The sequence below is a fragment of the Typopeltis vanoorti genome, chromosome 7, assembly GCF_054136105.1.
Source record: "Typopeltis vanoorti isolate ZY-2024b chromosome 7, IOZ_Tvanoo_1.0, whole genome shotgun sequence".
Classification (NCBI taxonomy): Eukaryota; Metazoa; Arthropoda; class Arachnida; order Uropygi; family Thelyphonidae; genus Typopeltis; species Typopeltis vanoorti.
In genome coordinates, this window is record NC_143555.1 from 152,377,151 (window position 1) to 152,401,884 (window position 24,734).

At 37.3% G+C, this 24,734-nt stretch overlaps 1 protein-coding gene across 1 annotated transcript in view; it reads left to right on the forward strand.

Annotated features, from left to right (window-relative positions):
- LOC150105213 (splicing factor U2AF 50 kDa subunit-like) overlaps positions 1 to 24,734 on the forward strand; it is a 432,010-nt gene that overhangs the window by 403,644 nt on the left and 3,632 nt on the right. Inside the window, exons 9-12 of the mRNA XM_090395532.1 lie at positions 498 to 620; positions 9,786 to 9,875; positions 9,966 to 10,089; positions 24,527 to 24,630. Of these exons, the coding sequence (XP_090251658.1) occupies positions 498 to 620; positions 9,786 to 9,875; positions 9,966 to 10,089; positions 24,527 to 24,630 (441 nt within the window). The remainder of the gene's footprint in view (positions 1 to 497; positions 621 to 9,785; positions 9,876 to 9,965; positions 10,090 to 24,526; positions 24,631 to 24,734) is intronic.

Genomic DNA, 24,734 nt, shown 5'->3' on the forward strand with positions numbered 1-24,734 from the left:
GTTAGTTGGTCTCACATGAAAAATGGCAAGATTTCTTCTTCAGAAACTTGAGTTTTTCATCCTACATACAGGCAAGCTGTATACTTGTAGTCATAGGGCTAACCATTTTATCATGCAGTCATGGTTACAAAATCTAAGGATTCCTTGCACAGTCATATGCACTTAAGGGCCCGTTAAGAACTGTAGAAGAAGAATGTAAATTAATATATTACATTAGTTTTGTTATTTAAGGTTAATATATTAATTTACATTACTTACCTGATATTTTTCCTTCACTTATATTAAAATTTGCAATTTTTCAACATCCATTACATTAAAGTGATTATCAAATTAAAAATTTTAAAAAATTAAAAACGAATTTTCAAGATGATCTGTTTTGCAAATCATTACATGAATTATTAGAATCTGTATGTGTTTAAACTATTTCTTTAATTAACATCTTTTAATGTAAAAATTTATTATGTTTGATTCATTCTTCTAAAAATTATATTTTCAAGGTTAAAGAGTTACTTTTATCATTTGGTCAGCTAAGAGCATTTAATTTGGTAAAAGATAGTGCCACTGGTCTTTCCAAAGGTTATGCATTCTGTGAATATGTAGATATTTCTGTCACTGATCAGGTAAATTGTTCTTATAAGATTTTAATTAAAATATAAACTTTTTTTTAATCTCTAAGATATAAAAGCAGCATTTTTGATATTATCTATGCCCCTCCAAGCAGTCCAAGGACTCATTGAGAATGGGTCATTGTAGTCACTCATACTGAAATACCTATCATATCTCTCTGAACATATTCACTAAAGAGCACTCAGAACATCAAATAGTACCCATTCCACATATTCACCATGAAAAGAATCTGGACCTCACATTCTTCATGGCCACACCCTTAACTTGTTTCCTAAGGTGACCTCAAGTTCTGCCTATACCATGCATAATCTACAATATCTCACTTGTATCTATATTATACATATCCTTTACTAATAATGTATGTTTCTGTCATCTCTTTCTCTATTCCTCAAACCTTGAATACAATATTTCCTCAACCTGTTCTTATTGTCTAATCACGCTGTCATCTTAGTCACTTCCCACTGGATCTTTTCATCTGTACGAATGCCAGGAAATAAGGGACATGAAATAGTTTCATTGATTGAGTTTCTTTGCCCAATATTTGTTGGAATAAGAAAAATATGGTTGGACAAGGATGATGTCCTGTCCAGAATAGAAATGGAAGGATGTGATGTTTTCCGTGAGGATAGAAAGGACAAGAAGGGAGGGGCAGGGAATGCTGTTGATGATAGCAGGAAAATTATGTCTGCACAAAGTAAAGGCGCAAGACATAAATAGCAGCAATGGTTTTGAGTCAGTATGGTGTGAGGTGGAGGTTGACAGGAAGAGATATTTAGTTCGATGCTGCTATAGGCCAGAGAATGTGGAGGGTGGTGATAAAGAAATGTATAAGCAACTTTAGTTAGTGGGCATGGGAAGGGTGGTTATTATGAGTGATTTTAAGTATGGCAATATAGACTGGAATGAAGAGATAGCATCTGGGAATAAGGTAAATGAATTTCTTGAGAGACAACTATCTTAGGCAGTATGTAAAGGAGGGCACACAAGAATCGAGAGTTTTAGATTTGATCATTACATCAGAGGATGTGATTGTGAGTGGGGTTTTGCACTTCCTTCCAGTTGGTGAGAGTGATCATGAAGCGATCAACTGGGTTGTGGCTAGCCATATGAAAACTTCTGTTAGGAATAGATATATGTGGAATTACAAGGCTGGTGATTAGGAAAAGCTCAGATTGCTGAAATATGAGCTCTCCCCCTAACAAACCCATGTCGATGATCATAAAGAATGTTGCAATTATTAACCCACTTCTGAATCCTAGTCCTCAGCTACTTCTCTAATACCTTAACAACGACCCAAGATGCACAGATTGGCCTATAACACAGTCCTACAAAATTCGAGTTATGAAAAGTTGGCTGGAAACTGTTAACTGTTTCTGATTTATTTTTGACCACTGATTTCAAATATCTCTTCCATTTTTCTCTATCACATAAGGATTTTTCACTAAATGGATTTCAATATTACAGTAAAATAGCTTTAAAATGCATTATATTAAGTAAAATAAGTGTTTTTAAAATTTTCTGTAAATGTTTTTGGAATGCAAGTATTGGAAAAAAATGTTTTAATTAAAGTAATTAAAGTTAATTGAAAGTTTATTTTGTACTTGGTTAGACTATAATAAATTTAGTTTAATCCTTTATCCAAGTGTGAGCAAACTAAGTTTGCGCCTGAAAATATCTTCAGGACTGAGGAAAGGTAGTGCAACACCAGGCAACTCGGCAAAGGTGGACCAAGCTATCATCACTCCTATCTCAGTATCTCCCATAATGCAAAACACATCTCCTTGCAGATATGTATAATGTTATGCATTAAGGAAAGTGCCACTACACAGACCGGTTTCGACCTTTATTGAGGTCTTGTCAGTCTGGTGTTGCACTACCTTTCCTCAGTCCTGAAGATATTTTCAGGCGCAAACTTAGTTTGCTCACACTTGGATAAAGGATTAAACTAAATTTATTATAGTCTAACCAAGTGCAAAATAAACTTTCAACATCTTTCTCTAAATCCAGAGTAATTTAATAATAAGGTGGCACACCTTTTGGCAACTCCTATAGGTAAAGATGATGACCTCTCCATTGCTTCTGCCTTGGTATCTCCACCTCTGGGCCTGGCTCTCACTGACGAGACCTCAATAAAGGTTAAAACTGGTCTGGGTAGTGGCCCTTCCCTTAATGCATAACATTATACATATCCGCAAGGAGATGTGTTTTGCATTATGGGAGATACTGAGATAGGAGTAATGATAGCTTGGTCCACCTTTGCTCCGAGTTGCCTAGTGTTGCACTACCTTTCCTCGGTCCTGAAGATGTTTTCAGGTGCAAACGTAGTTTGCTCACACTTGGATAAAGGATTAAACTAAATTTATTATAATTAAAGATTAATCTTTAGAATATACTTTATATTTTGTTGTGGTGTCTTTTTCTTTTTCCTTCAAAGCTTCTTTTTGAACTTTTTTCTGTGAAATTCTTTTCCCGGGTCGTCTCTGTGCAACATCCAGCAATAGTCCCCCATCATGTTGACATTCCATCTGCCTTGATACTTTCTTTGCATCTCCTTGATGTCTTGGTGGAATCGCTCTCCTTGCTCTTCACTGACAGTTGCCAGATTCTCAGGAAAGTAATCTAAATGCAAGTTAAGAAAGTGCACTTTTAACTCATGTAGCATCCCAAATCCTTGAATTTCGGTAACATTCTTCCACAATCATTTTATAGTTGGGCCCATGTGATTTCCTAAAAATTTGGTCAGTACCTCTTTCAAAGCTTTTCATGCTTCTTTTTCAACAGTTGCCATTTTTTTCTTCAAACAGTTTATCCTTCATAAGTTTCGTGATGTCCGGACCGATAAAAATACCTTCTTTCAATTTTGCTGTATATAATCCTGGAAATTTTGCACCGATGTATTTAAAACACTCCTTCTTTCGACAAAGCCTTGATAAATTGCTTCATCAATCCTATGTGAAGCTGGGGTAAAAGGATTTTTTCCCAAGCAACCAAAGTTTCGTGTAACACATTTTTACTTCCAGGTTCTAATGCAACTCTTTCTGGTCATTCCTTCTTGATCCAATGTTGCTCTCGATCTCGGCTGTCCCACTCGCACAAAAAGCACGGGTATTTGGCGTATCCTCTTTGTAGATATGACTTTAAGATCACCGCAAACTATCCATCCATGATCATTGTACTTAAGTTTGCTGAGAATGAAGGCTAAATGTTCATATCGTTCTTTCAAATGCACGAAAAACGAAACACCTAGGTTTTCGAGAGTTTTTTTTGGCAACCCAGGCATTTAGCTTTCGTGACTGGTACCGGGTTGTGATTCACCATTTGGAAAATGCTGATCTAGAGGAAGGTTAGACATTCCATTCACAGTTGCATCCTCTGATGATATACCCAGATCTAAAACTCTTAACACTCGTGTTCCCTCTGTTACTACTACCTAAGATTGTTCTCCCTTAAGAGCTCAAGAAATTTATTTGCTGATGCTATCTTTTCATTTGCCTGCTCACTAAGACAAGTTGCCTATATATTTCTCTGTCACCACATTCCCTGACTATATTAACACCCCACCAAATACCTCATTCTATGTACATCCACTTCACACCATATTAAAAACCATTGCTACATTTTTCTCCTTGTATCTCAATCTTTGCATGGACATGAATTATTATTATTATTCAGGCCTCCATGGAGTCGAGAGACTCATCGTGGGAGGTCCTTCTTAGGAAACACAAAGTCTATCATACCACTCCTTGAACTCATTGACTGTTCTTGCTCTCACCACTCTCTCAGGCAATGCATTCCATGGTTCAACCACCCTCCATGCACTCCTCACCCTCTTGCTCACAGCTTCCTTTCATAACTTCCAAGGATGGCCCCTTGTCATCGCTCCTTCTTGCTGTTCCAATGTGATCGGCTGTATAATTCGCCAGCTATCATCAACAGCACTCTCTCTTTCTCTCTCGTTTCTTGCCTTTCCTATCTTCATGAAAACCATCATATCCTTCCATTTCTATTACTGTCAAGATGTCATTCTCATCCAACCATGTTTCATTTATTGCAACTTTTTTCAGGCACATCAATTCAACAATTTAAGCTCCCTTATGTCTGATACTCCTGTTTTACGTAAATAACCATAACAATTCATTTTTTGGTCTATAACCAATCCTACTCACTGTCCCCATCTGTGACTTCTCCTCACCTACTTCTGTCTGCTCATCTTCTGCCCCTCTGACCCAACCCCCTATATATTCCTGACCATTTAATTCCTATGCTGGCATCCACATATGTGCATTCATTACCACTTTCAGAATCACCTTCCTCTGAAAAACGCTCTCATTACACCATCTCTCTTTCACCTCCCTATCCCCTTTTTCTCTTCTCCATTCATCACCTTAGTCTCGCCTTACATCAAATCCATTTAACATGTATCACTTTATGCAATTCCATCTGTCCCTTAGATTCATTTTACACATTAACAAACTGCACTCCTTTCTCTGGGGTGCTTCAGGGTAAAATGTTATATAACTGAGACCTCCACATAACCTTTAAAGGAATGCGGAGAACCGGCCAGGGCTTCTGACCTAATGTCCAATCCTCACCTTCTCGTAGTGCACCCTGTTAGGTATCTACCTGGATACTTAACAAATGAGGATGGGCTTGCAATTTGGGATTTAGCTGACCAAATTTTATTCTTTATTGGCTTAAACCAAAATATAGAATGATGGTACAACATGACAGAATTTCATGCCGACTAGGGCATTACCTGGTTAAACAAGGCTCCCGTTGTTTTTGCCAGGGAACCAGGGTGAACAGCGAAAAGTGAGCTACTGGAACAAATCCTGAAACACACCCCAACTCTACATCACCAGAATTCAAGATTGGTACTATCAACATAAGAAGCCTGAATGGCAAAGAAATGGTGCCAGCTGAGGAATTGGATAAGTACAGATCGACATAATAGGGCTGACCGAAACAAAAAAACAAAAAACTGGTGAGATCTTTCTGAGCAATAAATACAAAATGTTATATTCAGGCAATGACTGTCAAGGAAAAGGAGGAGTAGCTGTAGTGTTCAACGCTAAATGTGAAGCTAATCTTGAATGGCAAGCAATATCAAGTAGAGTGATGGGGGCAAATATCAGAATGTGGAACTGGACAATGAGACTTATTTGTGCCTATGATCCCACAGAAGGTTCTACTAATTTAGAAGTGGAGGAATTTTTTGAGGCTTTAGAGAAAGCAAATGATACAATGAAAAGTTGTTCCTTGTTGGGGATCTAAATAGCTGAGTAGGAAATGATTGTCAGGCATACAAAAATATTTTGGGAAAATTTGGAGAAAAGAGCAACGCTAATAAAAAATTATAAATAATTGTAGGATTGCTGCTCAGGACATGGACTGGTTATTACTAACACAATGTTCCAACATAAAAATGTGCACAAATTCACATGGAGAGAAGAGACAAGGAATAAGAAAAGTCTCATTGACTGTGTTATTGTTGACAGTGATGTTTTCTTCCTAGTGCAGGACACCAGAGTATACAGAGAATTTGAAATTGGAAGTGATCACCATTTAGTCTTGAGCAGGATAAAATCGAATTTCATATTGAAAAGAAGAACATGTAAGAAAGTTTTAAAGGGAATAAAAGTTGAGCAGCTCAGATGTGAACTGTAGAATAAAATACACAAACATTCAAGAAAAAATGAAAGAGTTTGAGAACAGGAACCAGACTTTGGAGATTCAGTGGCAAATCGTGAGGAAAACAGTGATTGATTCTGCCAGAGAGGCATGTGGTGAGGTTGTCTGCAAGGATAGAAAAATCAGAACTCCATGGTGGACACAGAAAGTTAAAAAGGTAGCAAAGGAAAAGAAGAAAGCATATCAAAAGTTCCAGGCAAATAAGTCAGCTTGTGCTCTTAGAGAATACAGAGACAAATGTAAGAAAGCTAAACAATGTAAAATTAGCTAAACAAAAGGCATATGAAGACTTTGGCAAGAACATGGAAAATAAATATCAAGAAGGTTGCAAGATATTCTGGAGGTTGTTGAAGAAACTCAGAAATGGAGGAAATAATGCTGTAAAAGGAATTAGAGATGATAAAGGTGACATGAAAACTGGAGAAACAAGCAGTGATAGTACAATAGTGTTGGATCGTGAATGAGGCCTGCCATTACTAGACAGACTTTCATTCAGGATCCAACAAGAACAGAACCTAAATCAAAAGATACCTGTATTGCTGGTGCAAATTGTACTATAAATAAAAGAAGTGGGGGAGGTAAAGTGTATCATGTAAATATTAAATGAGTGCATATCTGTTTACCCAAAGAGGGAAAAACACTGTAGGTTATGTTGTATGTGATATGTCAAGGAAAAGGGATATATGAATTTGTAGTGAGGCGACATATTTGACGACTAACCCTAGAATAGGCTGTGTGAAACAGTGCATACTTCAGCGGTGACTAAGGGCCCTGAGGTCATGACCTTGGCAAACTCATTGGTGATCCTTACAAGCAAGGTTCATGAAAAGAGACAAACATGGACAATTCTCTGAGAGGAGCTCTCTCACGCATTCAAGTGCAACATCATTGAAACAACGGTGACTGAAAGCTGCAGTACAATAGGAGTTGGTGGTCAAAAAAAAGGGGGAGAGAGAGGGAACGTGAAGCAGGAAGGAAGAAAAAAAAAGGGGAATGTGATCGAAGCACAGAGGGCCAGGAAGTGTCAGCCGTAGAACAAAGGGGTGCCAGTGTGGATGGTCGGATGAAGTCTGACGAAAACCTCTAAGTGCAGACTGACGAAGAAGCTCGGGACCAAGTGGAACCTCAACCACGGTGTCCTTCAAGAAGCTTTCATAAGTCCGGGAGATGCATGCCAAAAAATTCCCACCGACAGCAAAGTTCCAGTGTGCATTGATACAAAAAGGAGAATGCTCCACATAGTGAGTAAAGTCTAACCAGGGTTTGCACGTGACTCGCACGTGGTGACGAAGTGTGACTATATGCTGCATCAAATGGTAATGTAAAACTTTGCTATATCTAAAATATGTTAAATGTTGAAGGGGGAAGCAGCTAGGACCTTTCATTAGCAAAGGAAGCTGAAACTATTTGTTGGCATTGGTACTTATAGAGACCTTGGACTGGTAGTCCGAAGACCCATGTCATGTGACCGTCACATTATGCACATATGTGTCACTTTAGTGATCTCTCCATAAATCCATGTTCAGATAATTAGTAGTATATGCTTATATCTCTAGCATTCTTAGAAAATAACAATCTTGTCCTGTTTGAAATTGTCATGCATTACCATGTAGAGTTTAAAGTTTGAAATAACAATTAACTGGTTGAATGATTTATGTTCTATGTGTCCTAATCTTGTTAAAATTAAACTTTGTGTTTCTTGTTAAATCCTGGTCACTGAATTGTGTTTGAGAATGACATTGCCACTCACCAACACACGAACTGTGATAAAAGGGGAAGAGTATCTAAATAAATTTAGTAAGGCTAGGAGAGGGGCACGACTGCAAAATCCCTGAATCCATACACCGTTCTACCTGACTTGGGTCAAGTAAGATAAAAGTCGGATTCAGGAAGGGCCCACGACATTCAAGGGGTGACTCTAACTGGTGCAGAACAAAGAAATTTGTTAGAGTCAGTGATCCGAGGGAGCTTTAGATCCCATTTCACAGTAAAGCACGCTTATAGGCCATATACAAGGCTCAGAACAAATATACTGTGAAGTGGCGACGTAACAGTAGTAAAAAACACTCAACAGGCATGCAATCGGGATTACATATCTATACTTACTTGAGGTATAAAAAGACATCCATTGCCTGAAATGTGGAAAGGCAACTGGAGTAGATGATATTCAACCAGAAATGCTCAAGTATGGAGGTATTACAGCGGTACTGCAGTGCATAGTTTAGAGGGCCTGGAAAGAGGGACAAATTCCAGATGATTGGAGTAGAGCTCTCATAGTACCCAAATATAAAAAGGGAAATAAAACTGAATATGAGAATTACAGAGGTATTTCCCTACTGAGTGTTCCTGGTAAGATTTATGTAAGTAAACTTGAGAAATGGTTGAGAAGGATTGTAGAAGGGAAGCTTGGTGAAGAACAAGCTGGATTCAGATCAAATAGAGGCTGTCAGGATCAGATCTTCACTTTACGACAAATAGTGGAGAAATCATCGGAATAGAACAAAGATCTGTATTTAAGTTTTGTCGATTTGGAAAAGGCATATGACAAGGTGCCAAGAGAGAAGCTATTCAATATGCTACAGTTGTATGGTGGCAATGGGACATTATATCAAGCAACACTTAGTCTTTATTTAAGTTAAGTCAGCAGTTAGAATTGAAGGAAGTACAGGAAGATGGTTTAATATTAAATCTGGTGGCATCCCCTCTGTTATTCATTATCTATATGGATCACATTATGAAGGAAAGTGGTATTAAACCTGATATATCTTGTATTCCATTCTTTTCACACTCACTGTCCTGCTTTCCATTCATCATTCTCTCTTTCATATTAATCAAATTTTCTTTTCTTCCAACAGTTGTTCTCTCCCTCTCTGGTCCACACTCAAGCTTGCTCACTTTTGTACATTTCACTTGCTTCTGCCCTTTGTATAACATTCACTCCTTGTTCCCTACTCTTATTTAATGATACTTTTAAATGTGTCAAAATGTCATACTTCTTGCAGATCCAAATGCTCTCACTCCTCTTGTTAAGTCCAGCATCATATACATATGCATTGCATTTTGCAACAACAACCCATCTTTGTTCACCACATTTGATTTTCACATTGCCTAATGTAAAAAAAAAACCATTCTCACTGTTATTATTGTTCATTGCAAAGTGCAGATTACACAAAAAGATCACAAATCTCAACAAAATATTTTCACATAATTAAAAATATGCAAATAATATACATATTGATAGTCTATCTAAAACCAGTTTTATCATCCATCAGGGAATGAGGAGTTGACATCTTATTTAAACATCTTCTAGACATTTCTTGGTGGGGGGGGGACTTTTCCCTGTAAATATTTGCTTGCTTTAACCTTTCTGATGCATTCTTTAATGAAATATTTCCAGTCATGTGTTTCTCACTTATTTTCTTAATATGCAAAGCTGTTTTATATATAATGAATTTATTTCACACTAGGCAATAGCTGGACTAAATGGAATGCAATTAGGAGATAAAAAGCTTATTGTTCAACGAGCAAGTGTTGGTGCTAAGAACACACAAATGAATGTAAGTTTCATTTTCTTGCTGAATTTACTCTTAGTTTAAAATTATTATTCCTTTGAGAGTTTCCTTGAAACATTATATTATCTTTCTCAGATTCCAGTACAAGTTCAGGTACCAGGTTTACAATTAACAGGTGGAGCTGGGCCTCCTACAGAAGTTCTTAGTTTGATGAATATGGTAACTCCTGATGATCTCAAAGATGAAGAAGAATATGAAGGTATTGTTAAAAACTGAAAACAACCTAGAATATTAATGCATTTGAATAACATGACAAAAAAAATTTAAAATTATAATTGATAATTGATAATAGCAGTAAGATAATAGTCATCCACTACTTTAATAGTCATTACTTCTTTGATATTTTTGTTTATTTAATACACCTTTTTTTTTTTTTTGAGAGGTATGGGAAGAACATGATTTTTAAAAAACATTTAAAGCATTCTTTCTAATCATAATCATCAACATCTTCAAGTTCCCGATATGTATCCTCAGCACACCTTCAGATAATAAATACTAACTAAATTTATTTAGGTAAATTATTATGCTATTATTTTGCCTAAGTCACCTAAGCATCTTTATGGGCACATGCAGGCACATTTGTAAGAAAGCAAACACAGACTGAGTGTGACTGGCAGAATATGCTGGTAGGATCTCTGATCTCTTGTGTCATATCCAAAATTTTCCATTGCACATTAATATGATTCTTCTTTCACTATGCGTTATTCCCACTTCCTATGCAGGGGCTGCGTGTTACTTAGATACGACTACTTGTTAGTACCACTCCTAACCGACCTGTCGCCTAGTCTGCCACTGGGGGATATATATTTTTGGCTGTAGAAGCATATGTTCATGGGGCCGGTTTTCCTGCTTGCAGGATGAAAAATGCCAGATAAACTGGTGGAAAAAACCCTACTGTCCATTCCCAAGACCAGCTAACTTGGCTATGCCTGAGGAAGATCCTCCAGTTCCTCACGTCTTGAACATTAATATGATTCTTGTATACTAATTCTAGCATTAATTTTTAGCAACGATTTTTACTTTGTTGTAAAGTTGTGATACATCATGCAGAAGTCTTCAGTTTCTTTATTAGTTTGACTTCTTGTTGATGTATTATTATTATTACAGGCAACTCCAGGGAGTCCTTAGACTCATCGAGGGAGGCCCTAAACATCATGTCCATACAACTATACGACATTCTCACAGTATCTATCATACCTTGCCTTGAACTCACTCACCGTCTTAGCACCCACAACAGACTCTGACAGCCTATTCCACTCATTTACCACTCTAAAAGTAAAGAACCCAGCTATAACACCCTTGCTAACCACACTCTTGCCCAGCTTCCATAGGTGTACCCTAGTTCCCACCACCAGTCCTGATCTCAAAAATATCCTCTGAATTAATCATATAGAAACCCTTTAGCAATTTGAATGTCTCAATCATATCTCCCCTTTTCTACCTATCAACTAATTTCTGCAACCCACAATTCTTCAACCTGTTCTCATAAGGTTCATTCCACAGACCTGCTATCATCTTGGTCACTCGCCTCTGGATCCTCTCCACCTCCTCCTGATCAAGAAGAAACCTAGGTGACCAAATCTGGGCACGGTAGTCGAGATGAGGTCTTATCAAAGCTCAGTACAGAGGTACAATAACTTGCTTGTTTCTGCTCGTCAAAGTATTTTTTTTCAACAACCAAGTGAGTTGATGACCTGATTTAGCCACTTTTGCAATGTGACCCCTAAACTTCATCTCCCTATCCACCAACACTCCCAAGTCCCTGGCCTCATCAATCTCCTGGAGTACAGTTCCACCAATGTGGTATACTGCTGCTAATCATTTCATCCCAAAATGCATAACCTTACATTTTGTCACATTAAATTGACATCCATTCTCCTGAGCCCAGAACTCCAATCTATCCAAGTCGTCCTGCAAGATTTTGACATCTTCTGCATTCACTATTGCCCTACCCAACTTTGCATCATCAGCAAACAAATGAACTGTTCATCTTAGATCCTTCCCTTATATCATTAATGAACAAATTAAACAGCAGTGGTCCAAGAACAGAACCCTGCGGCACAACACTAGTTACAGGCTGTCTTTTGGACTCTACTCCTGAATAAACTACTCTCTGATATCTCTCCATTAACCACTCACCATCCATCTCACCAACCCTATATCCATTCCCATATGTTGTAGTTTATGGATTAGAATTCCATGTGGTATCCTGTCAAATGCCTTAGCCAGGTCCAGCAGTATCACTATAAATCCATTATCCTTATCCAGTTCAGCCAGTCCATGCTGTCCCCCGTACAGTATCTCATTTTCATCAATCAATACCTGTATTTTTCCCTTGACTACTTTATCCAAGACCTTGACAACGACTCCTGATATGCTGATCGGTCGGTAATTTGCAACAGTAGTTTTTGATCCTCCTTTATGCAGTGGAACTATTTTTCCCTCTTTCCACACCTTTGGGACTAAACCAGACCTGAGACTCAGATTAAACAACATAGTCAAGGGCACTGATAATTCTTTAGCCACTTCACATAAGACCCGTGCCGGTATACCATCCAATCCCACAGATGTATTCACATTAAGGTTCTGTAATAGACTATTCACCTCCACTTCATTCACAATTCCCGTATAAACTAATGGTTCCTTGCAAAGTGTTCGCTCAGTAATTCCACTATATCGACTGATTTAGTGACCTCCTTACCATCGTCATTCCTTAAAATCATTCTGCCGTGTACAGTTTTTTTTTTTTGCTTGCAGCACATTGAAGAAACTGTTTGGGATTCTCTTTAGCTTGCATAGCTAGTTTCCTTTCATAATCCGCTTTTGCTTTTTTTACCACACTCGTTACCCTTCTGACCTGCGCTTTATACCATTCGTGTGCCTGCAGGTCACCTTTCTCTTTAAATTCCCTCCACAGTTGTTTCTTTTTTTGCAGCTCAAGCTTAATGGTGTTATTCATCCATTTAACTCCTACTTGTTTTACTATTCGGACCCTAGGTATACAATCAGCCATAACCTCCTGTAAATTCTCCTTGACCACTTCCCATGCTCTATCGACATCCAGCCCTTGCAGTTTTACATGTCATGGCACTGAGCAATCTCCTAAGCTTGTCATACTTGCCAGCACAGTAATTCCACTTATACCCTGTCTTAATCAAAAATTCCACACCTTTAGCCACCTCCCAGATCAAGTTACAGTCAAATTCTCAGATGCTATTACCAGGTCAAGCACTCTTACACCCCTAATATTTTCAATTACATGCTGTCTCAGATAGTTATCCCTTAATAATTGAATAAAATCCATTTCCTTCCTCACATGTGTGTCCTCTCCTCCTTCCAATCGATGTTACCATAGTTGAAATCCCCCATAATAATTACCCTCCTTCCACTCATTTCATCAATTTGTTTATGCATACTATCTCCACCATGTATTCCATCACCTGGTCTATAGCAACACCCAACTGTATATTTTGTTCTGCCAGTCTTTATCTTACACCAAATAGCCTCAAATGAGCTCTTTTCACTATCCTGCAATACAACTTCAATTCTCCTTGGCTGCAGTTCATCAGCTATCATCAATAACTCTCCTCCCCCCCATTTTATTATCTCTGTCCCTCCTAAACTCACTATAACCTACACATTCTATCCTACTAACTATATCATCTTCTGTCAGCCATGTTTTACTAATGCCAATAACCTGTGGCCAGGAAGAGCCAGTCAAGGCCAAAAATTCTTCCTTCTTGTTCCTAATACTCTTGGCATTAGTATACATGAAATGCAGAGGTCCCTTTGTCCCAACCCTATCTTGATGTGTTATTCTAACTATCCCATTCTGATTTCTTGTCCTTAGTACTGGCTCGGGTACATTATATACATTCTTACACTCAACTGTCTCACTGATGTCCGCATATCCACCCCCCCCCTTGGTAGTTCTAATTTCCCTGGTTCTGCACATCCATTTTCACTTCATTCAGTAACACCTTTTCCAGTTTCCGCACACCAAATCCATTCAAATGCAGGCCATCTATCTTGTATAAATCCTTTCGCCCATCAAACTCATTCCACACGTCCACGAATTCCACACCACACCGTCTGCATAACCTGTGCATAAAGTCATTTGCGATTATGGCCCTCCTTCTAAACTCCTCTCTGTCGTACCGTGGCAACAGACTCACCATCCTAACTCTGTCACTCTTTTCTTTTGCTGCCTTTAACAATACTTTCAAGTCCTCTCTCACATAAAAAATTTATCTCCTTTCAATTCATTCATACCTGCCACAACTATCAATTCTTTCACCCTCTGTTTTTGCACTCTAATACTCTCACTTACATCCTTAAATTTCACACCCAGTAAGTAGGATTTAGTTAAACTCCTATTTATCACTCCTCTTAATAACGAGTCACCATAGAACACTCTTTCCTTCATTTCAGAAACTCTTCCACTCTTACACTTATCTTTCCTTTCAAACACTTATTTATTTCCGTTAGCCGAGGCACTCTGGAAAGAGTTTTGCAGGTGCTCCAACTGCCGCTGCGCACTGTGTATCACTGCGCACAACCTAGCAATCTCACTCCCTACAAATAATTCCTCATTTTTTTCATCAGTTAAACCATTTTCTCTCTCTGTATAGTTGCTTTCATTGCCATCTTGTACAACATCGCAATTCCCTATCAAGCCACTATTTTCACTCACATTCTGGCTTTCTTCAACTATAACTATCTGATGACCTGACACATATTTCAATTCCTCACTTTGCTTACACTTTCTGCACATTCTCCCACCACTATCACTTTCCATCCAAACTCCAGCCTCCTTCGGGAATGCATACATCCCACACATCACATTGGACAAACTCCCTCACATTACAGTTTTTGAACGCCATTATCTTACATCACATTGCCGCCATGTGCTATTCTATGAAATGTATCATTAAAATACTAAGTTAAATAAAACGGAATTCACACCAAAATCACGCAGACACAACAAGCTACCAAAAATAAACAATACTACCTTGAGATTTAAACCAATATTCCAGTTTTCACTCAAAATTATACTTAGCTTTCAGGAGCTCTCTGAAAACACTACCTATACTGGAGGAAGTAGGATATATATAGATTGTATGGATTTGGATAACCTTGAGAGTTTATCTTTGTAGAATCTGGACAAGAACACTTGTTACTTGATCAGATATGCTGTCAAATTCTGTGAAACTATTCTTTCATTAGCCTTGCCTCTAGTACAATAAGCCTCTGTTTTTTAATTGAAGAATTTTTTTATCATTACATCTAGCTTCAGACAATCCAAGAATTTCCCATTTTAATTGCTGTAACTCATCTGCTAATTTTGGTTAGCCATGCTTCATAACTGAGAATTCTATAATTCCAAGATCTAAGCTCTAGTTTCCAATGGCAGTATGATCTGGTTACCCAGGGATTCTTATCACCCTCAGCTTTTGTGTTTAACTGGCTGCCACCATTTCTCTTCTCTTCTATTGCATCAGTCTTATGACTGGTAGCTCAGCAGCATTTCCTTCCATTCTTCTCTTCTGTTTGCTTTCCTATTTATTTTGTAGTATGTTTTAAGTCCAGTGCTTTTTTTTATTTGATCAAAGTATCTTTTCCTTGGTCTTCTCTTTTTCTTTTGATTTTGCCTTCTATTATTCTTCTCGTCAGACTTTCATGTCGTGAAAGATGTCTAATCCATCTGTCTCTTCTTGTTATTAATGTCTTTGTCAGTGTTCTGGGTTAATTTACTTCCTTAAGCACTTCTTCATTAGATTTTTATCTTTTGCATTTGTCTCCACCACCACATTTCATATGCCTCCAGTCTTCTAATATCTCCTGTTCCCATTGTCTATGTTTCGCTGTCATAAAGTGCTATACTCCATATATAAGTTTTTAGAAATGTTTTCCTTAGTTCTAGACTTAAGTTTCCTTTTAATACCTTTTCCATTTTATTGAGTTGGTTTTTTGCTATGCCTATTCTTATCTTTATGTCCTTCTTTTGATCTTCCTTCCTCTTTTATTGTACTCCCTAAGTATTTGTAATTCTTTACTTGTTCTATCTCTTTCCATTTAATTTAATTTTCTTTAAATTAGCTGAGCTACACAGGCTCTAAAGAGCCTGTGTAGCTCAGTGGATGTGGCGTTTGCACACCACCGTGCTAGGCCGCACGAAGGAAGTCTTGGTTTCGAGTCTAGTCGGCGACTAGAGGAAATTTTTCTAAGCCTTTTTTCGACCGGTTCCCGAGTTAGTCGATCTCTGGCACGGGCAAGCAGGTTTTTCCTCCCGGAAACTCGGGTTTTTCGTCCTGTAAACTCAAGAAAATCGACCGTAGAACCCACATTATTTCAGACATTAAATATATTGTGTTAGGGTTAGAGACCACGAGATGGCGGCACATTTGAGCCGTCTCTCTTCACTGCGTACCGCTTAATTAGTGATAGCCTTGGGCCATCTGTCTCTGATTGGGTACCAGTGGAGATTGAACTGCCCACTCAGTCTCCAAAAGTTAGATAGGGCTAAATGGCTTCGCCTACTCCCGTATATACGGGAATAAAAAGGCGTTAGCTGATTTTTTTTTTTTTTTTTTTTTTTAATTTTCTTTATGATCTTTGGTTTCTTGCTTTCCAGTAGAATTTTGGTTTTTTCAACATTTATTTTCATGTGGTATTTATTAAATATTATGGGACCTGTTCATGAAAGTTTGCCAACAGGAAAATATACCCGAAGAATGGAGGGAGAGTACTCTTGTTCCCATCTACAAGGGTAAAGGGGATGCACAAGACTGTAAAAATTACAGAGGAATAAAGTTGATGTCCCACACAATGAAGATCCTAGAAAGGGTTCTTGATGGTAGATTGAGGGAGGAGGTGGAGATTGCAAAGGAACAATTTGGCTTCATGCCTGGTAGATCAACAACAGATGCTATCTTTGGGTTACGACAGATGATGGAAAAATATCGAGAGAAACAAAGGGAGCTACATCTGGTATTTATTGATCTGGAGAAAGCATACGATAGAGTGCCAAGGCAAGAAGTCTGGAGGTGTCTGAGGGAGAAGAAGGTGCCGGAGAAATATGTCAGGTTGGTGCAGGAAATGTACAGAAATGTGAAGACAAGTGTTCGGACCTGTTTGGGACAGACAGAAAGTTTTCAAGTAACAGTTGGCTTGCATCAAGGGTCAGCATTAAGTCCGTTTCTGTTTAATATTGTGATGGAGGTGGTAACAGAGGAGGTGAGAGAAGATGCACCTTGGACAATGTTGTATGCAGATGACATCTTGCTGTGTGTAGATACAAGAGAAGAAGCGGAAACTACACTGGAAAGATGGAGAAAAGTACTGGAAGAGAGAGGTATGAGACTGAGCAGAAGTAAGACAGAGTATATGTGTTGCGCAGTGGGCGGTGGCCAGGAGACAGACCTGGAGCTGGAAGGAAATGTCATCAGGAAGGTGAGAGACTTTAGATACTTAGGTTCGACAGTGGAAGAAGATGGAGGAGGTGAGAAGGAAGTGGGATGCAGGATACAAGCAGGTTGGAGGAACTGGAGGGAGATGGCTGGAGTGTTATGTGATAAGAGGGTGCCGATCAATCTGAAAGGCAAAATTTATAGGACAGTAGTGAGGCCAGCTATGACATATGCTATAGAAACTGTGGCCCTGAGGAAAAATAACATCAGCAGGATGGAAGTAGCAGAGATGAGAATGCTTAGGTGGATGTGCGGTGTGACCAGAAAGGATCATCTGAGAAATGACTATGTCAGGGGAACAGTGAAAGTTACGAACTTAGGAGCGAAAATACAGGAGGCAAGGTTGAGATGGTTTGGTCATGTGATTAGGAGGGAGGACGAATATGTGGGAAGAAGGGTCATGCAGATGGATGTGCAAGGAAGGCGGAAGCGTGGGCGGCCAAAGAAGAGATGGAGGGAGCTGGTAGAAGAGGACTTGAAGATGAAGAACTTGGATGTGGTGACAGCCCAAGACAGGAAGGTGTGGAGGAGACTCATAACAAACAGTGACCCCACTTAAGTGGGAGAAGCTGCAGAAGAAGAAGAAGAAGAATTTATTAAATATTCCATTTGTTGTTTTGATTAACTATTTTAGTCTTCTTCTGCTTTTTGCTATGAATGCAATATCATTTGCAAATCTCTGAGGCAAAATATTTCCTCTCCACCAATCTTTATGCCACTGCTTGTTTTTTCTTTAACTTCTCTGATGGCATTTTCAATATATACATTGAAGAGCAAGGGTGATAATATGCACCCTTGTCTTACTCCACATCTAATATGCATGGTTTCTTCCTTATTATTTGTTCTTATGTATCCCATTTGTCTTACATATATCTGATTACTCTTCTATTATGATAGTCAATGTGACTTTTCTTCATAATATTCCACATCATCTTCCAATTAACTTTGTCAAATGCTTTTTCTAAATCATTCTCCAGTATTGAAGCATATATATGGTTTAGCTCCATTCTTTTTTTGATTATAGTTCTCAGGCTTAATATTGCTTCTCTTGTTCCTTTTCTGAATCCATATTGGTCTTCCTCTAGTTGTGAATCTATTATTTTATATATTCAGTTTTGTTTTATTTTTAATAGGATTTTGTTGATGTGTGTAATTAGGGCTATTGTTCGGTGTTGGTTACATTGGAGAGCATTCTTTCTTGGGGATTGGTATTATCAGAGATCTTGTGAAGTCTTCTGGGAGATCTCCATTTTCATATATTTTAGCTATTAGTTCAAATATATCATTTTTTTGTTTCCTCATCCAGATTTTGAAGGGCTTCACTTGGGATGTTATCGATTCCTGGGCTTAAGTCTTTAAGTGCTTTTTCAAACTCTTCTTTTATTATTGATGGTCCACTATTGTCTTCAGCATCATTTTCTTCCTGTGCTTCTCCTTGATACAGGTGTTCAAGATATTTTTTCCATTCTTGTAATATTTCTTCAGAATAAATAATTAGTTTACCATTCTCATCTATTAAGGCATTATTATGTGTGGCCTTTTTCAGTTTGTTGCTGATTTTTGTTATTTGGTTATAAGCTGTTTCTAGATTTCCTTTATTAAATAGTTCTTCTGTCTTCTTACATTCTTCATGGAGGTATTCTTCTTTTGCTTGCCTACATTTTCTTGTTATCAGATTTTTCAATTTCTTGTATTTTCTTTGTGTTCTACTTTTTCTGTATTCTTGTATAGCCTCCTTTCCTCCATTAAATCTAATGTGTTTTCTTCAGTTATCCATGGTTTTCTTATATTTTGCTTTTCTCTTCCTAGTATTTTGTTACTAGCTTTTAGGATATTGCCTTTTATTATTTAATTCCACGTATCGTTATTTGGTTGTATTTTTCTTTGCATTTTCTTCTGTTAGTTTATTGGTGGCTTCCTGAAATTGTCTTTTTAGTTTCAATATGTTGATCTTTGTGTGTTGTTGTTTTTTTGGTTGTTTTGTGAATTTCAATTGTGTTTTCATTAATACAAGGTTGTGGTCACTATCAACATCTGCTCGTGAGAAGGATTTACTAACTTTGACTTGGTTTTTAAATCTTGCTTTAACCATTATATAATCAATTTGGTATCTATTTATTCTCCAGGTGCCTTCCAGGTGTATCTTTTTCTTTTGTGTTTGGAATATTGTGTTTGTGATTATTAATTCCTTCTGTTTGCAGAAATCTACTAGATGTTGTCCTCTGTCGTTTCTCTATCCTAATACAAATTTTCCTACCTGTCTACCCTAATTTTCTTGTCTGTCACCATAGGTACTAATAATTTGGCCTCCAGGGAATGAGGTCCTTTTATTCCTGTTTTGTGATTTATCTTGGAAGTTTAGACCATAATTCAAAATGCTGGCCCACTACATCTCACATCTAACAGATAGTAATTATCAGGGTTGTGTGTGTGTGTTTAATTTAATGTATCATTGAACATTACTTAACCAAGTTTATGTTTTGGCATAAAAAGAAATTGGCTATGCAGAATAAAGGCAATTCAAAACAATTTTATCACTATGCTGCAAGTACTCACTCTCCAACCAACAGGTTCTGGGTTCAAGTCTCATGGGAACATGGATGTTTGTAAAAGACTTCTTGTGATGAGCTTGTATAGCTCCTTGAGTTAAAAAAAAAGAAAAAGAAAGAAAGAAAGAAAAAATGAATGTGGAAATATAGCTTTAGTGAATGTTGATGGTACCCTTGTGTCAAAAGCAGATGAGTTCTCACCTCACAAAGATCTGTAATCTGTTGATTTTGATCTAAGTTAGAAAATTCTTGTTGACAAGTATAATCATAAAAATTACAGCATTACATGCATGTTGTTTCGATATAAGCGAGGTGTTTGTCAACACTAACATGCAATAGAAATAAGTGCAGAGTAATGTAATTATGAGAAAAATAATAAAAACAGTTGCTAGCATAAGTTCAGTTTATGTACCAGAGCTTCATGGCTTTCTTTGTACAGTATTTCTAGTATAAAGTAACTGTTATAAAGGACTTTAGTTTCGATCCTTTGAATCCTGTGAATGAGAGAAACCAAATGATGGTCAGGATCTGATTTGTTTGACTCCAGTTAGTTCAGATCATTCTTTAATAGAACTGAGAGCGTTTAGAAGGAAAATGAACAGATCTAAGAAGGGAAGACATTAGTTAGTTTCAATCTCTAGGTAGATAAACTGAATTTTCTTTGCTGTACTGTGCTAATCTTTTGAAGGAAAACTTTCAGTTTTGCTGGTGAAGCATTCTATGCTGTGAAAACATCATCCATGTAGTGGGACCCTGTGGATGGACCAGGAATAAAACAGTTTAGGATGTGCTGATTCAAAATATTGCATGTAATAGTTGATGAGATTAGAAAAAAAAACATCAAAAATTTGTAGTTTTTTCTTAAAAGTGAGTTAATTGCAGAATCATGCAGTTACCTGGAGGAAAAACTTTTTTTTCATTAAATCCAAAGTTGTCAAACCAGTGGTGTAGCTGGGGGGGGGGGGGGGGTCTGCCCTGGGCAGCACTTTGAACTTTTGCAGTTAATTCTAAAATACATTCTCGAGAACTCAGTTCCAAATATTGTAATACCACTGCAAATTTTCCTCACAATTTCTGTAAGTGTTGCCAGTTGTGAGAGGAGTTTTTCTAAATAAAATTGATTAAGATTTACCTACATTACAATGAAATAGACTTTGCCAATGTCATCGATGATTTTGCTAACAGAGAAGCAAGAAAAATAACATTTTAGAATATTGAAATTAAAATTTTACTTCAAAAATAAACACAGTGTTTTAATTTATTTCCCTATACGTCGTTTTGATTTTTTGTAGTATTTTTGGTGGGCATTGAGAGACAAACTCAGGGACCGCCCCGGGCAGCAAAAGCTGTAGCTAACAACAGAATATTTGTAAAACAGGGAGTCTATATTCAGACTAACTAATGGTACATTTGAAATATTGTTTTTAAAATCTTCAAGGCTTTTTTATAAGAGAAGGAGAATTATCAAGAAAGTCCAAAATAAAAAAATAGGGATAGGTGCTTAGCCACTTTAAACATAGGACTGCTTCTGGATTTATTACAAATTAAATATATCAATCATTAAACTACAGATAACATTCAGTCTTTTATATATAATCGAGTGGCATTAACTACATAGACTTTTTTCAAAAATGATTTGATGTCATGAGTATAATATGTATGCATGCCAGAGTATAAGAGATGTGTTTGTGGAGAGAGAGAATGAACGGAAGACGAGAGAAAATATGGAAGTGCAATATATCATTAAATTACAAGGCAATGAATGTGAAACAGACTGAAACGATAAAAGATGGCATAAATGAAAGAAATTAAAATGAAATGAAAGCTAGTGAAAGTGAGGTGCAGCAAAACGAGAAGTACTGAGACTGCAGGAGTGACAGAGAGTGAAATTGTTGGAATGCAAGATTTTATGAAACAGTTATTGAAAATGAAATGAGAAATATGCAGAGTGATATTAGACATTTAGTGGAAACTAATAAAAGTGTGCAAAAGAATAGATTGAAAGAAAAAAGGGTAAAAGAGATAAAGAGTGATTACAGAAATAAACACATAGAATAATCCTAATTCCATAGAATTAGTTAATGAGAGAGTCCATAAGGTCTGCTATCCAGGAGGTGAGAATAAGTAGGATAATTGAGTTACTGAACATGAGGAAGAAACAAGCAAGAGAGAGGTATTTGAGGAAATAAATAACCTTGATGTCAATAAGGCAATCTGATTTGATGATGTATCACCGCACATCTTAAGGGAATGTTCCAGGGAATTGGCAGTAGCATTAGCATGCCTATTTAATAAGAGTTTTACAACAGCACAGGTTCCTAGGGAGTGGAAAGAAGGTAAAATTGTTCCACTGCATAAAGGTGGTGGTAAAGCTGTGGCTTCAAATTATAGGCCAATCTGTATATCTGGAGTTGTGGTGAAAGTACTAGACAGATTGGTGAGAAATAGGATACAGAAATGGGTTGATAGCAGTATTTTCTGTGGTTATCAGCATGGGTTAATTAAAGAGAGAGAGAGAGATCGTTTTACTAACTTACTCATGTACTATAACAAGGTGACAAATACCTTGTACAGGGAAAATGCATATACAGTGGTGTGCTTGAATTTTGCAAAAGCTTTTGATTGACTGCCACACGAAAAGCTGTTAAATAAATTGAAACAGATGGGATTGAATAACAGATTTCTGAGTTGGATCAGTTACTGGCTGTCAGAGATAGTTATCAGAAAGTTGTATATGGGGGTGGAGTATCCCAAAAGAGGAAGGTGTACTGCAGGGATCAGTTTTGGGACCATTGTTGTTCAATTTTTATGTTAATGATATTGAGATGGGTTTAACTAGTGATATGCAGCTGTTTGCAGATGATGCAAAATTGGGAAGAGCAATGTAGAGACAATCAAATGATGTTATGACCTTACAAGAGGACTTGAATAGATTGTATAAATGGACAGGTAAGTGGAACTGTCATTTCAATGTTAATAGGGGAGGGAAAAAAAGTATGAATGAGGAAACGCTAAGTTGAAATTTGGTACACAATGATGGGATGCAAAGTATACACTTGGTGGGGAAACTTTGAAGGAGGTAGAGGAGATGAGAGATCTGGGAGTGGTGGTGGACAAGGACCTGAAATTCAAGGTCCACATTGCAAAAGTTGTGAAGACATTATCAGATAATGGCAATGATGCAGAGGACCCTGACATGCAAAAATAAAGAGGTTATGATGCCATTGTATAAGGCTTTGATCAGGTTTCATATGGGTTATTGTGCACATATTTGGTGACAAGGTTATGTTGAGAAGGGTCTAGAGAAAATTCACAAAGGTGGTTAGTGGTCTTTGGAATGTGGAATACAAGGACAGATTCAGAGAATGTAAATGGAAAAAGCTTCGTGAATAGGAGTAAGAGGGAGGGATGTGATTGAGACATATAAGCTAGTCAGGGGTTGTTATCAGGTTGACATGGAAGAGATTTTTCATAGAATGGGATGGGGGGGTATAACAAGAGCCCATCGCTGGAAACTGTATGAGGAAGGTGTGAGCAGAGGAGTGAGGAGAAGGTTCTTTGCATGGAGAGTGATTGGTAAGTGGAATGCAATGCTGAGTTTGTTGTGAATGTAGACATATTAAATCAGTTTAAAGCATGGTTGGATGAGCATTATGTGCAATAGCGTGTACTTCCACGATGAGTCTCTGATTCCATGGAGGTCAGATGTTAATAATAATAATAATAATATTGTATGGGAATGCAGAACCTATAGCACATCTTTGTTACATGTAGAATGCAGATGAGGGTTGGAAAGAAATCTATTGACATTTTTCTTGAACAGTCAGAGAATATGGATGTTGAGGAACACTTCATTAGGAAGACTGTTCCATAGGACAGCAGTAGATTAAATAAATGAAGAGGAGAAACAAGTGTGGTGTGCTTGCTATTAGACTGAAAAGGGATGCTAGATAACTGCTGCTTTTGTTTTAAACATCCCAGTAGAAAGCTGAGGAATGATGGCAGCCATTTCCTTGGTGTGGTATCCATGGATGTATCTGTAGAAAGACAGCTGAAACAATGTTTGTGAGATAACAGCGGAAATAAGTCAGTGAAGGAAGAATCATCTGGCAGCTGAAATGCACTCTAAACAGTGTCAAGGTCCATTCCGTCCTTATTTTCTTGTTTTGTGGTTAGGACAATGACGAACTGTTACCTCTTATTACTTGCTTTCTAGTTTTTTAGTTTATTCGTGTTATTTCCTGATGAAGTGAAACAAAGTATTTCACAAAACTTGTCAGAGTAAAAAAATAGTTTCTATTTGACATCTTTGTTTGTGGTTTAATACTGAATAAAATATTTCTAGAATTAATATACTATATATTAATGTTTTCTGCAATTTTAAGAAATTTAAAGAGTGGTTTATTTGTTCTGTGATAGAATAAGTAAATAAATTGCTTACCACTATAGTTCATAAAATAAAAAGTTCTGAAAACGCTAAGCATCTCCCCCCCCCCAAAAAAAACACACAACATCTCAATTTTTCTGTCTTGAATATTGACTGATATTGTTTGATGATAAGCATATATAGATTTCATTGTTGAAAAGCTTATGGATTTCATGTCTTTCCTCTCTTCAGATATTCTTGAAGATATTCGTGAAGAATGTAATAAGTATGGTGCAGTAAAAAGTTTAGAAATCCCTCGTCCAATTGAAGGTGTAGAGGTACCTGGTTGTGGAAAAGTAAGTTCAGGTTTTTATTTTTTAATTAATATAGTAATTGATTTTTATATGAATGAACTGTTATAACAGGTATTAAACTGTTTTCAAGTCTGTTATCTGCATGT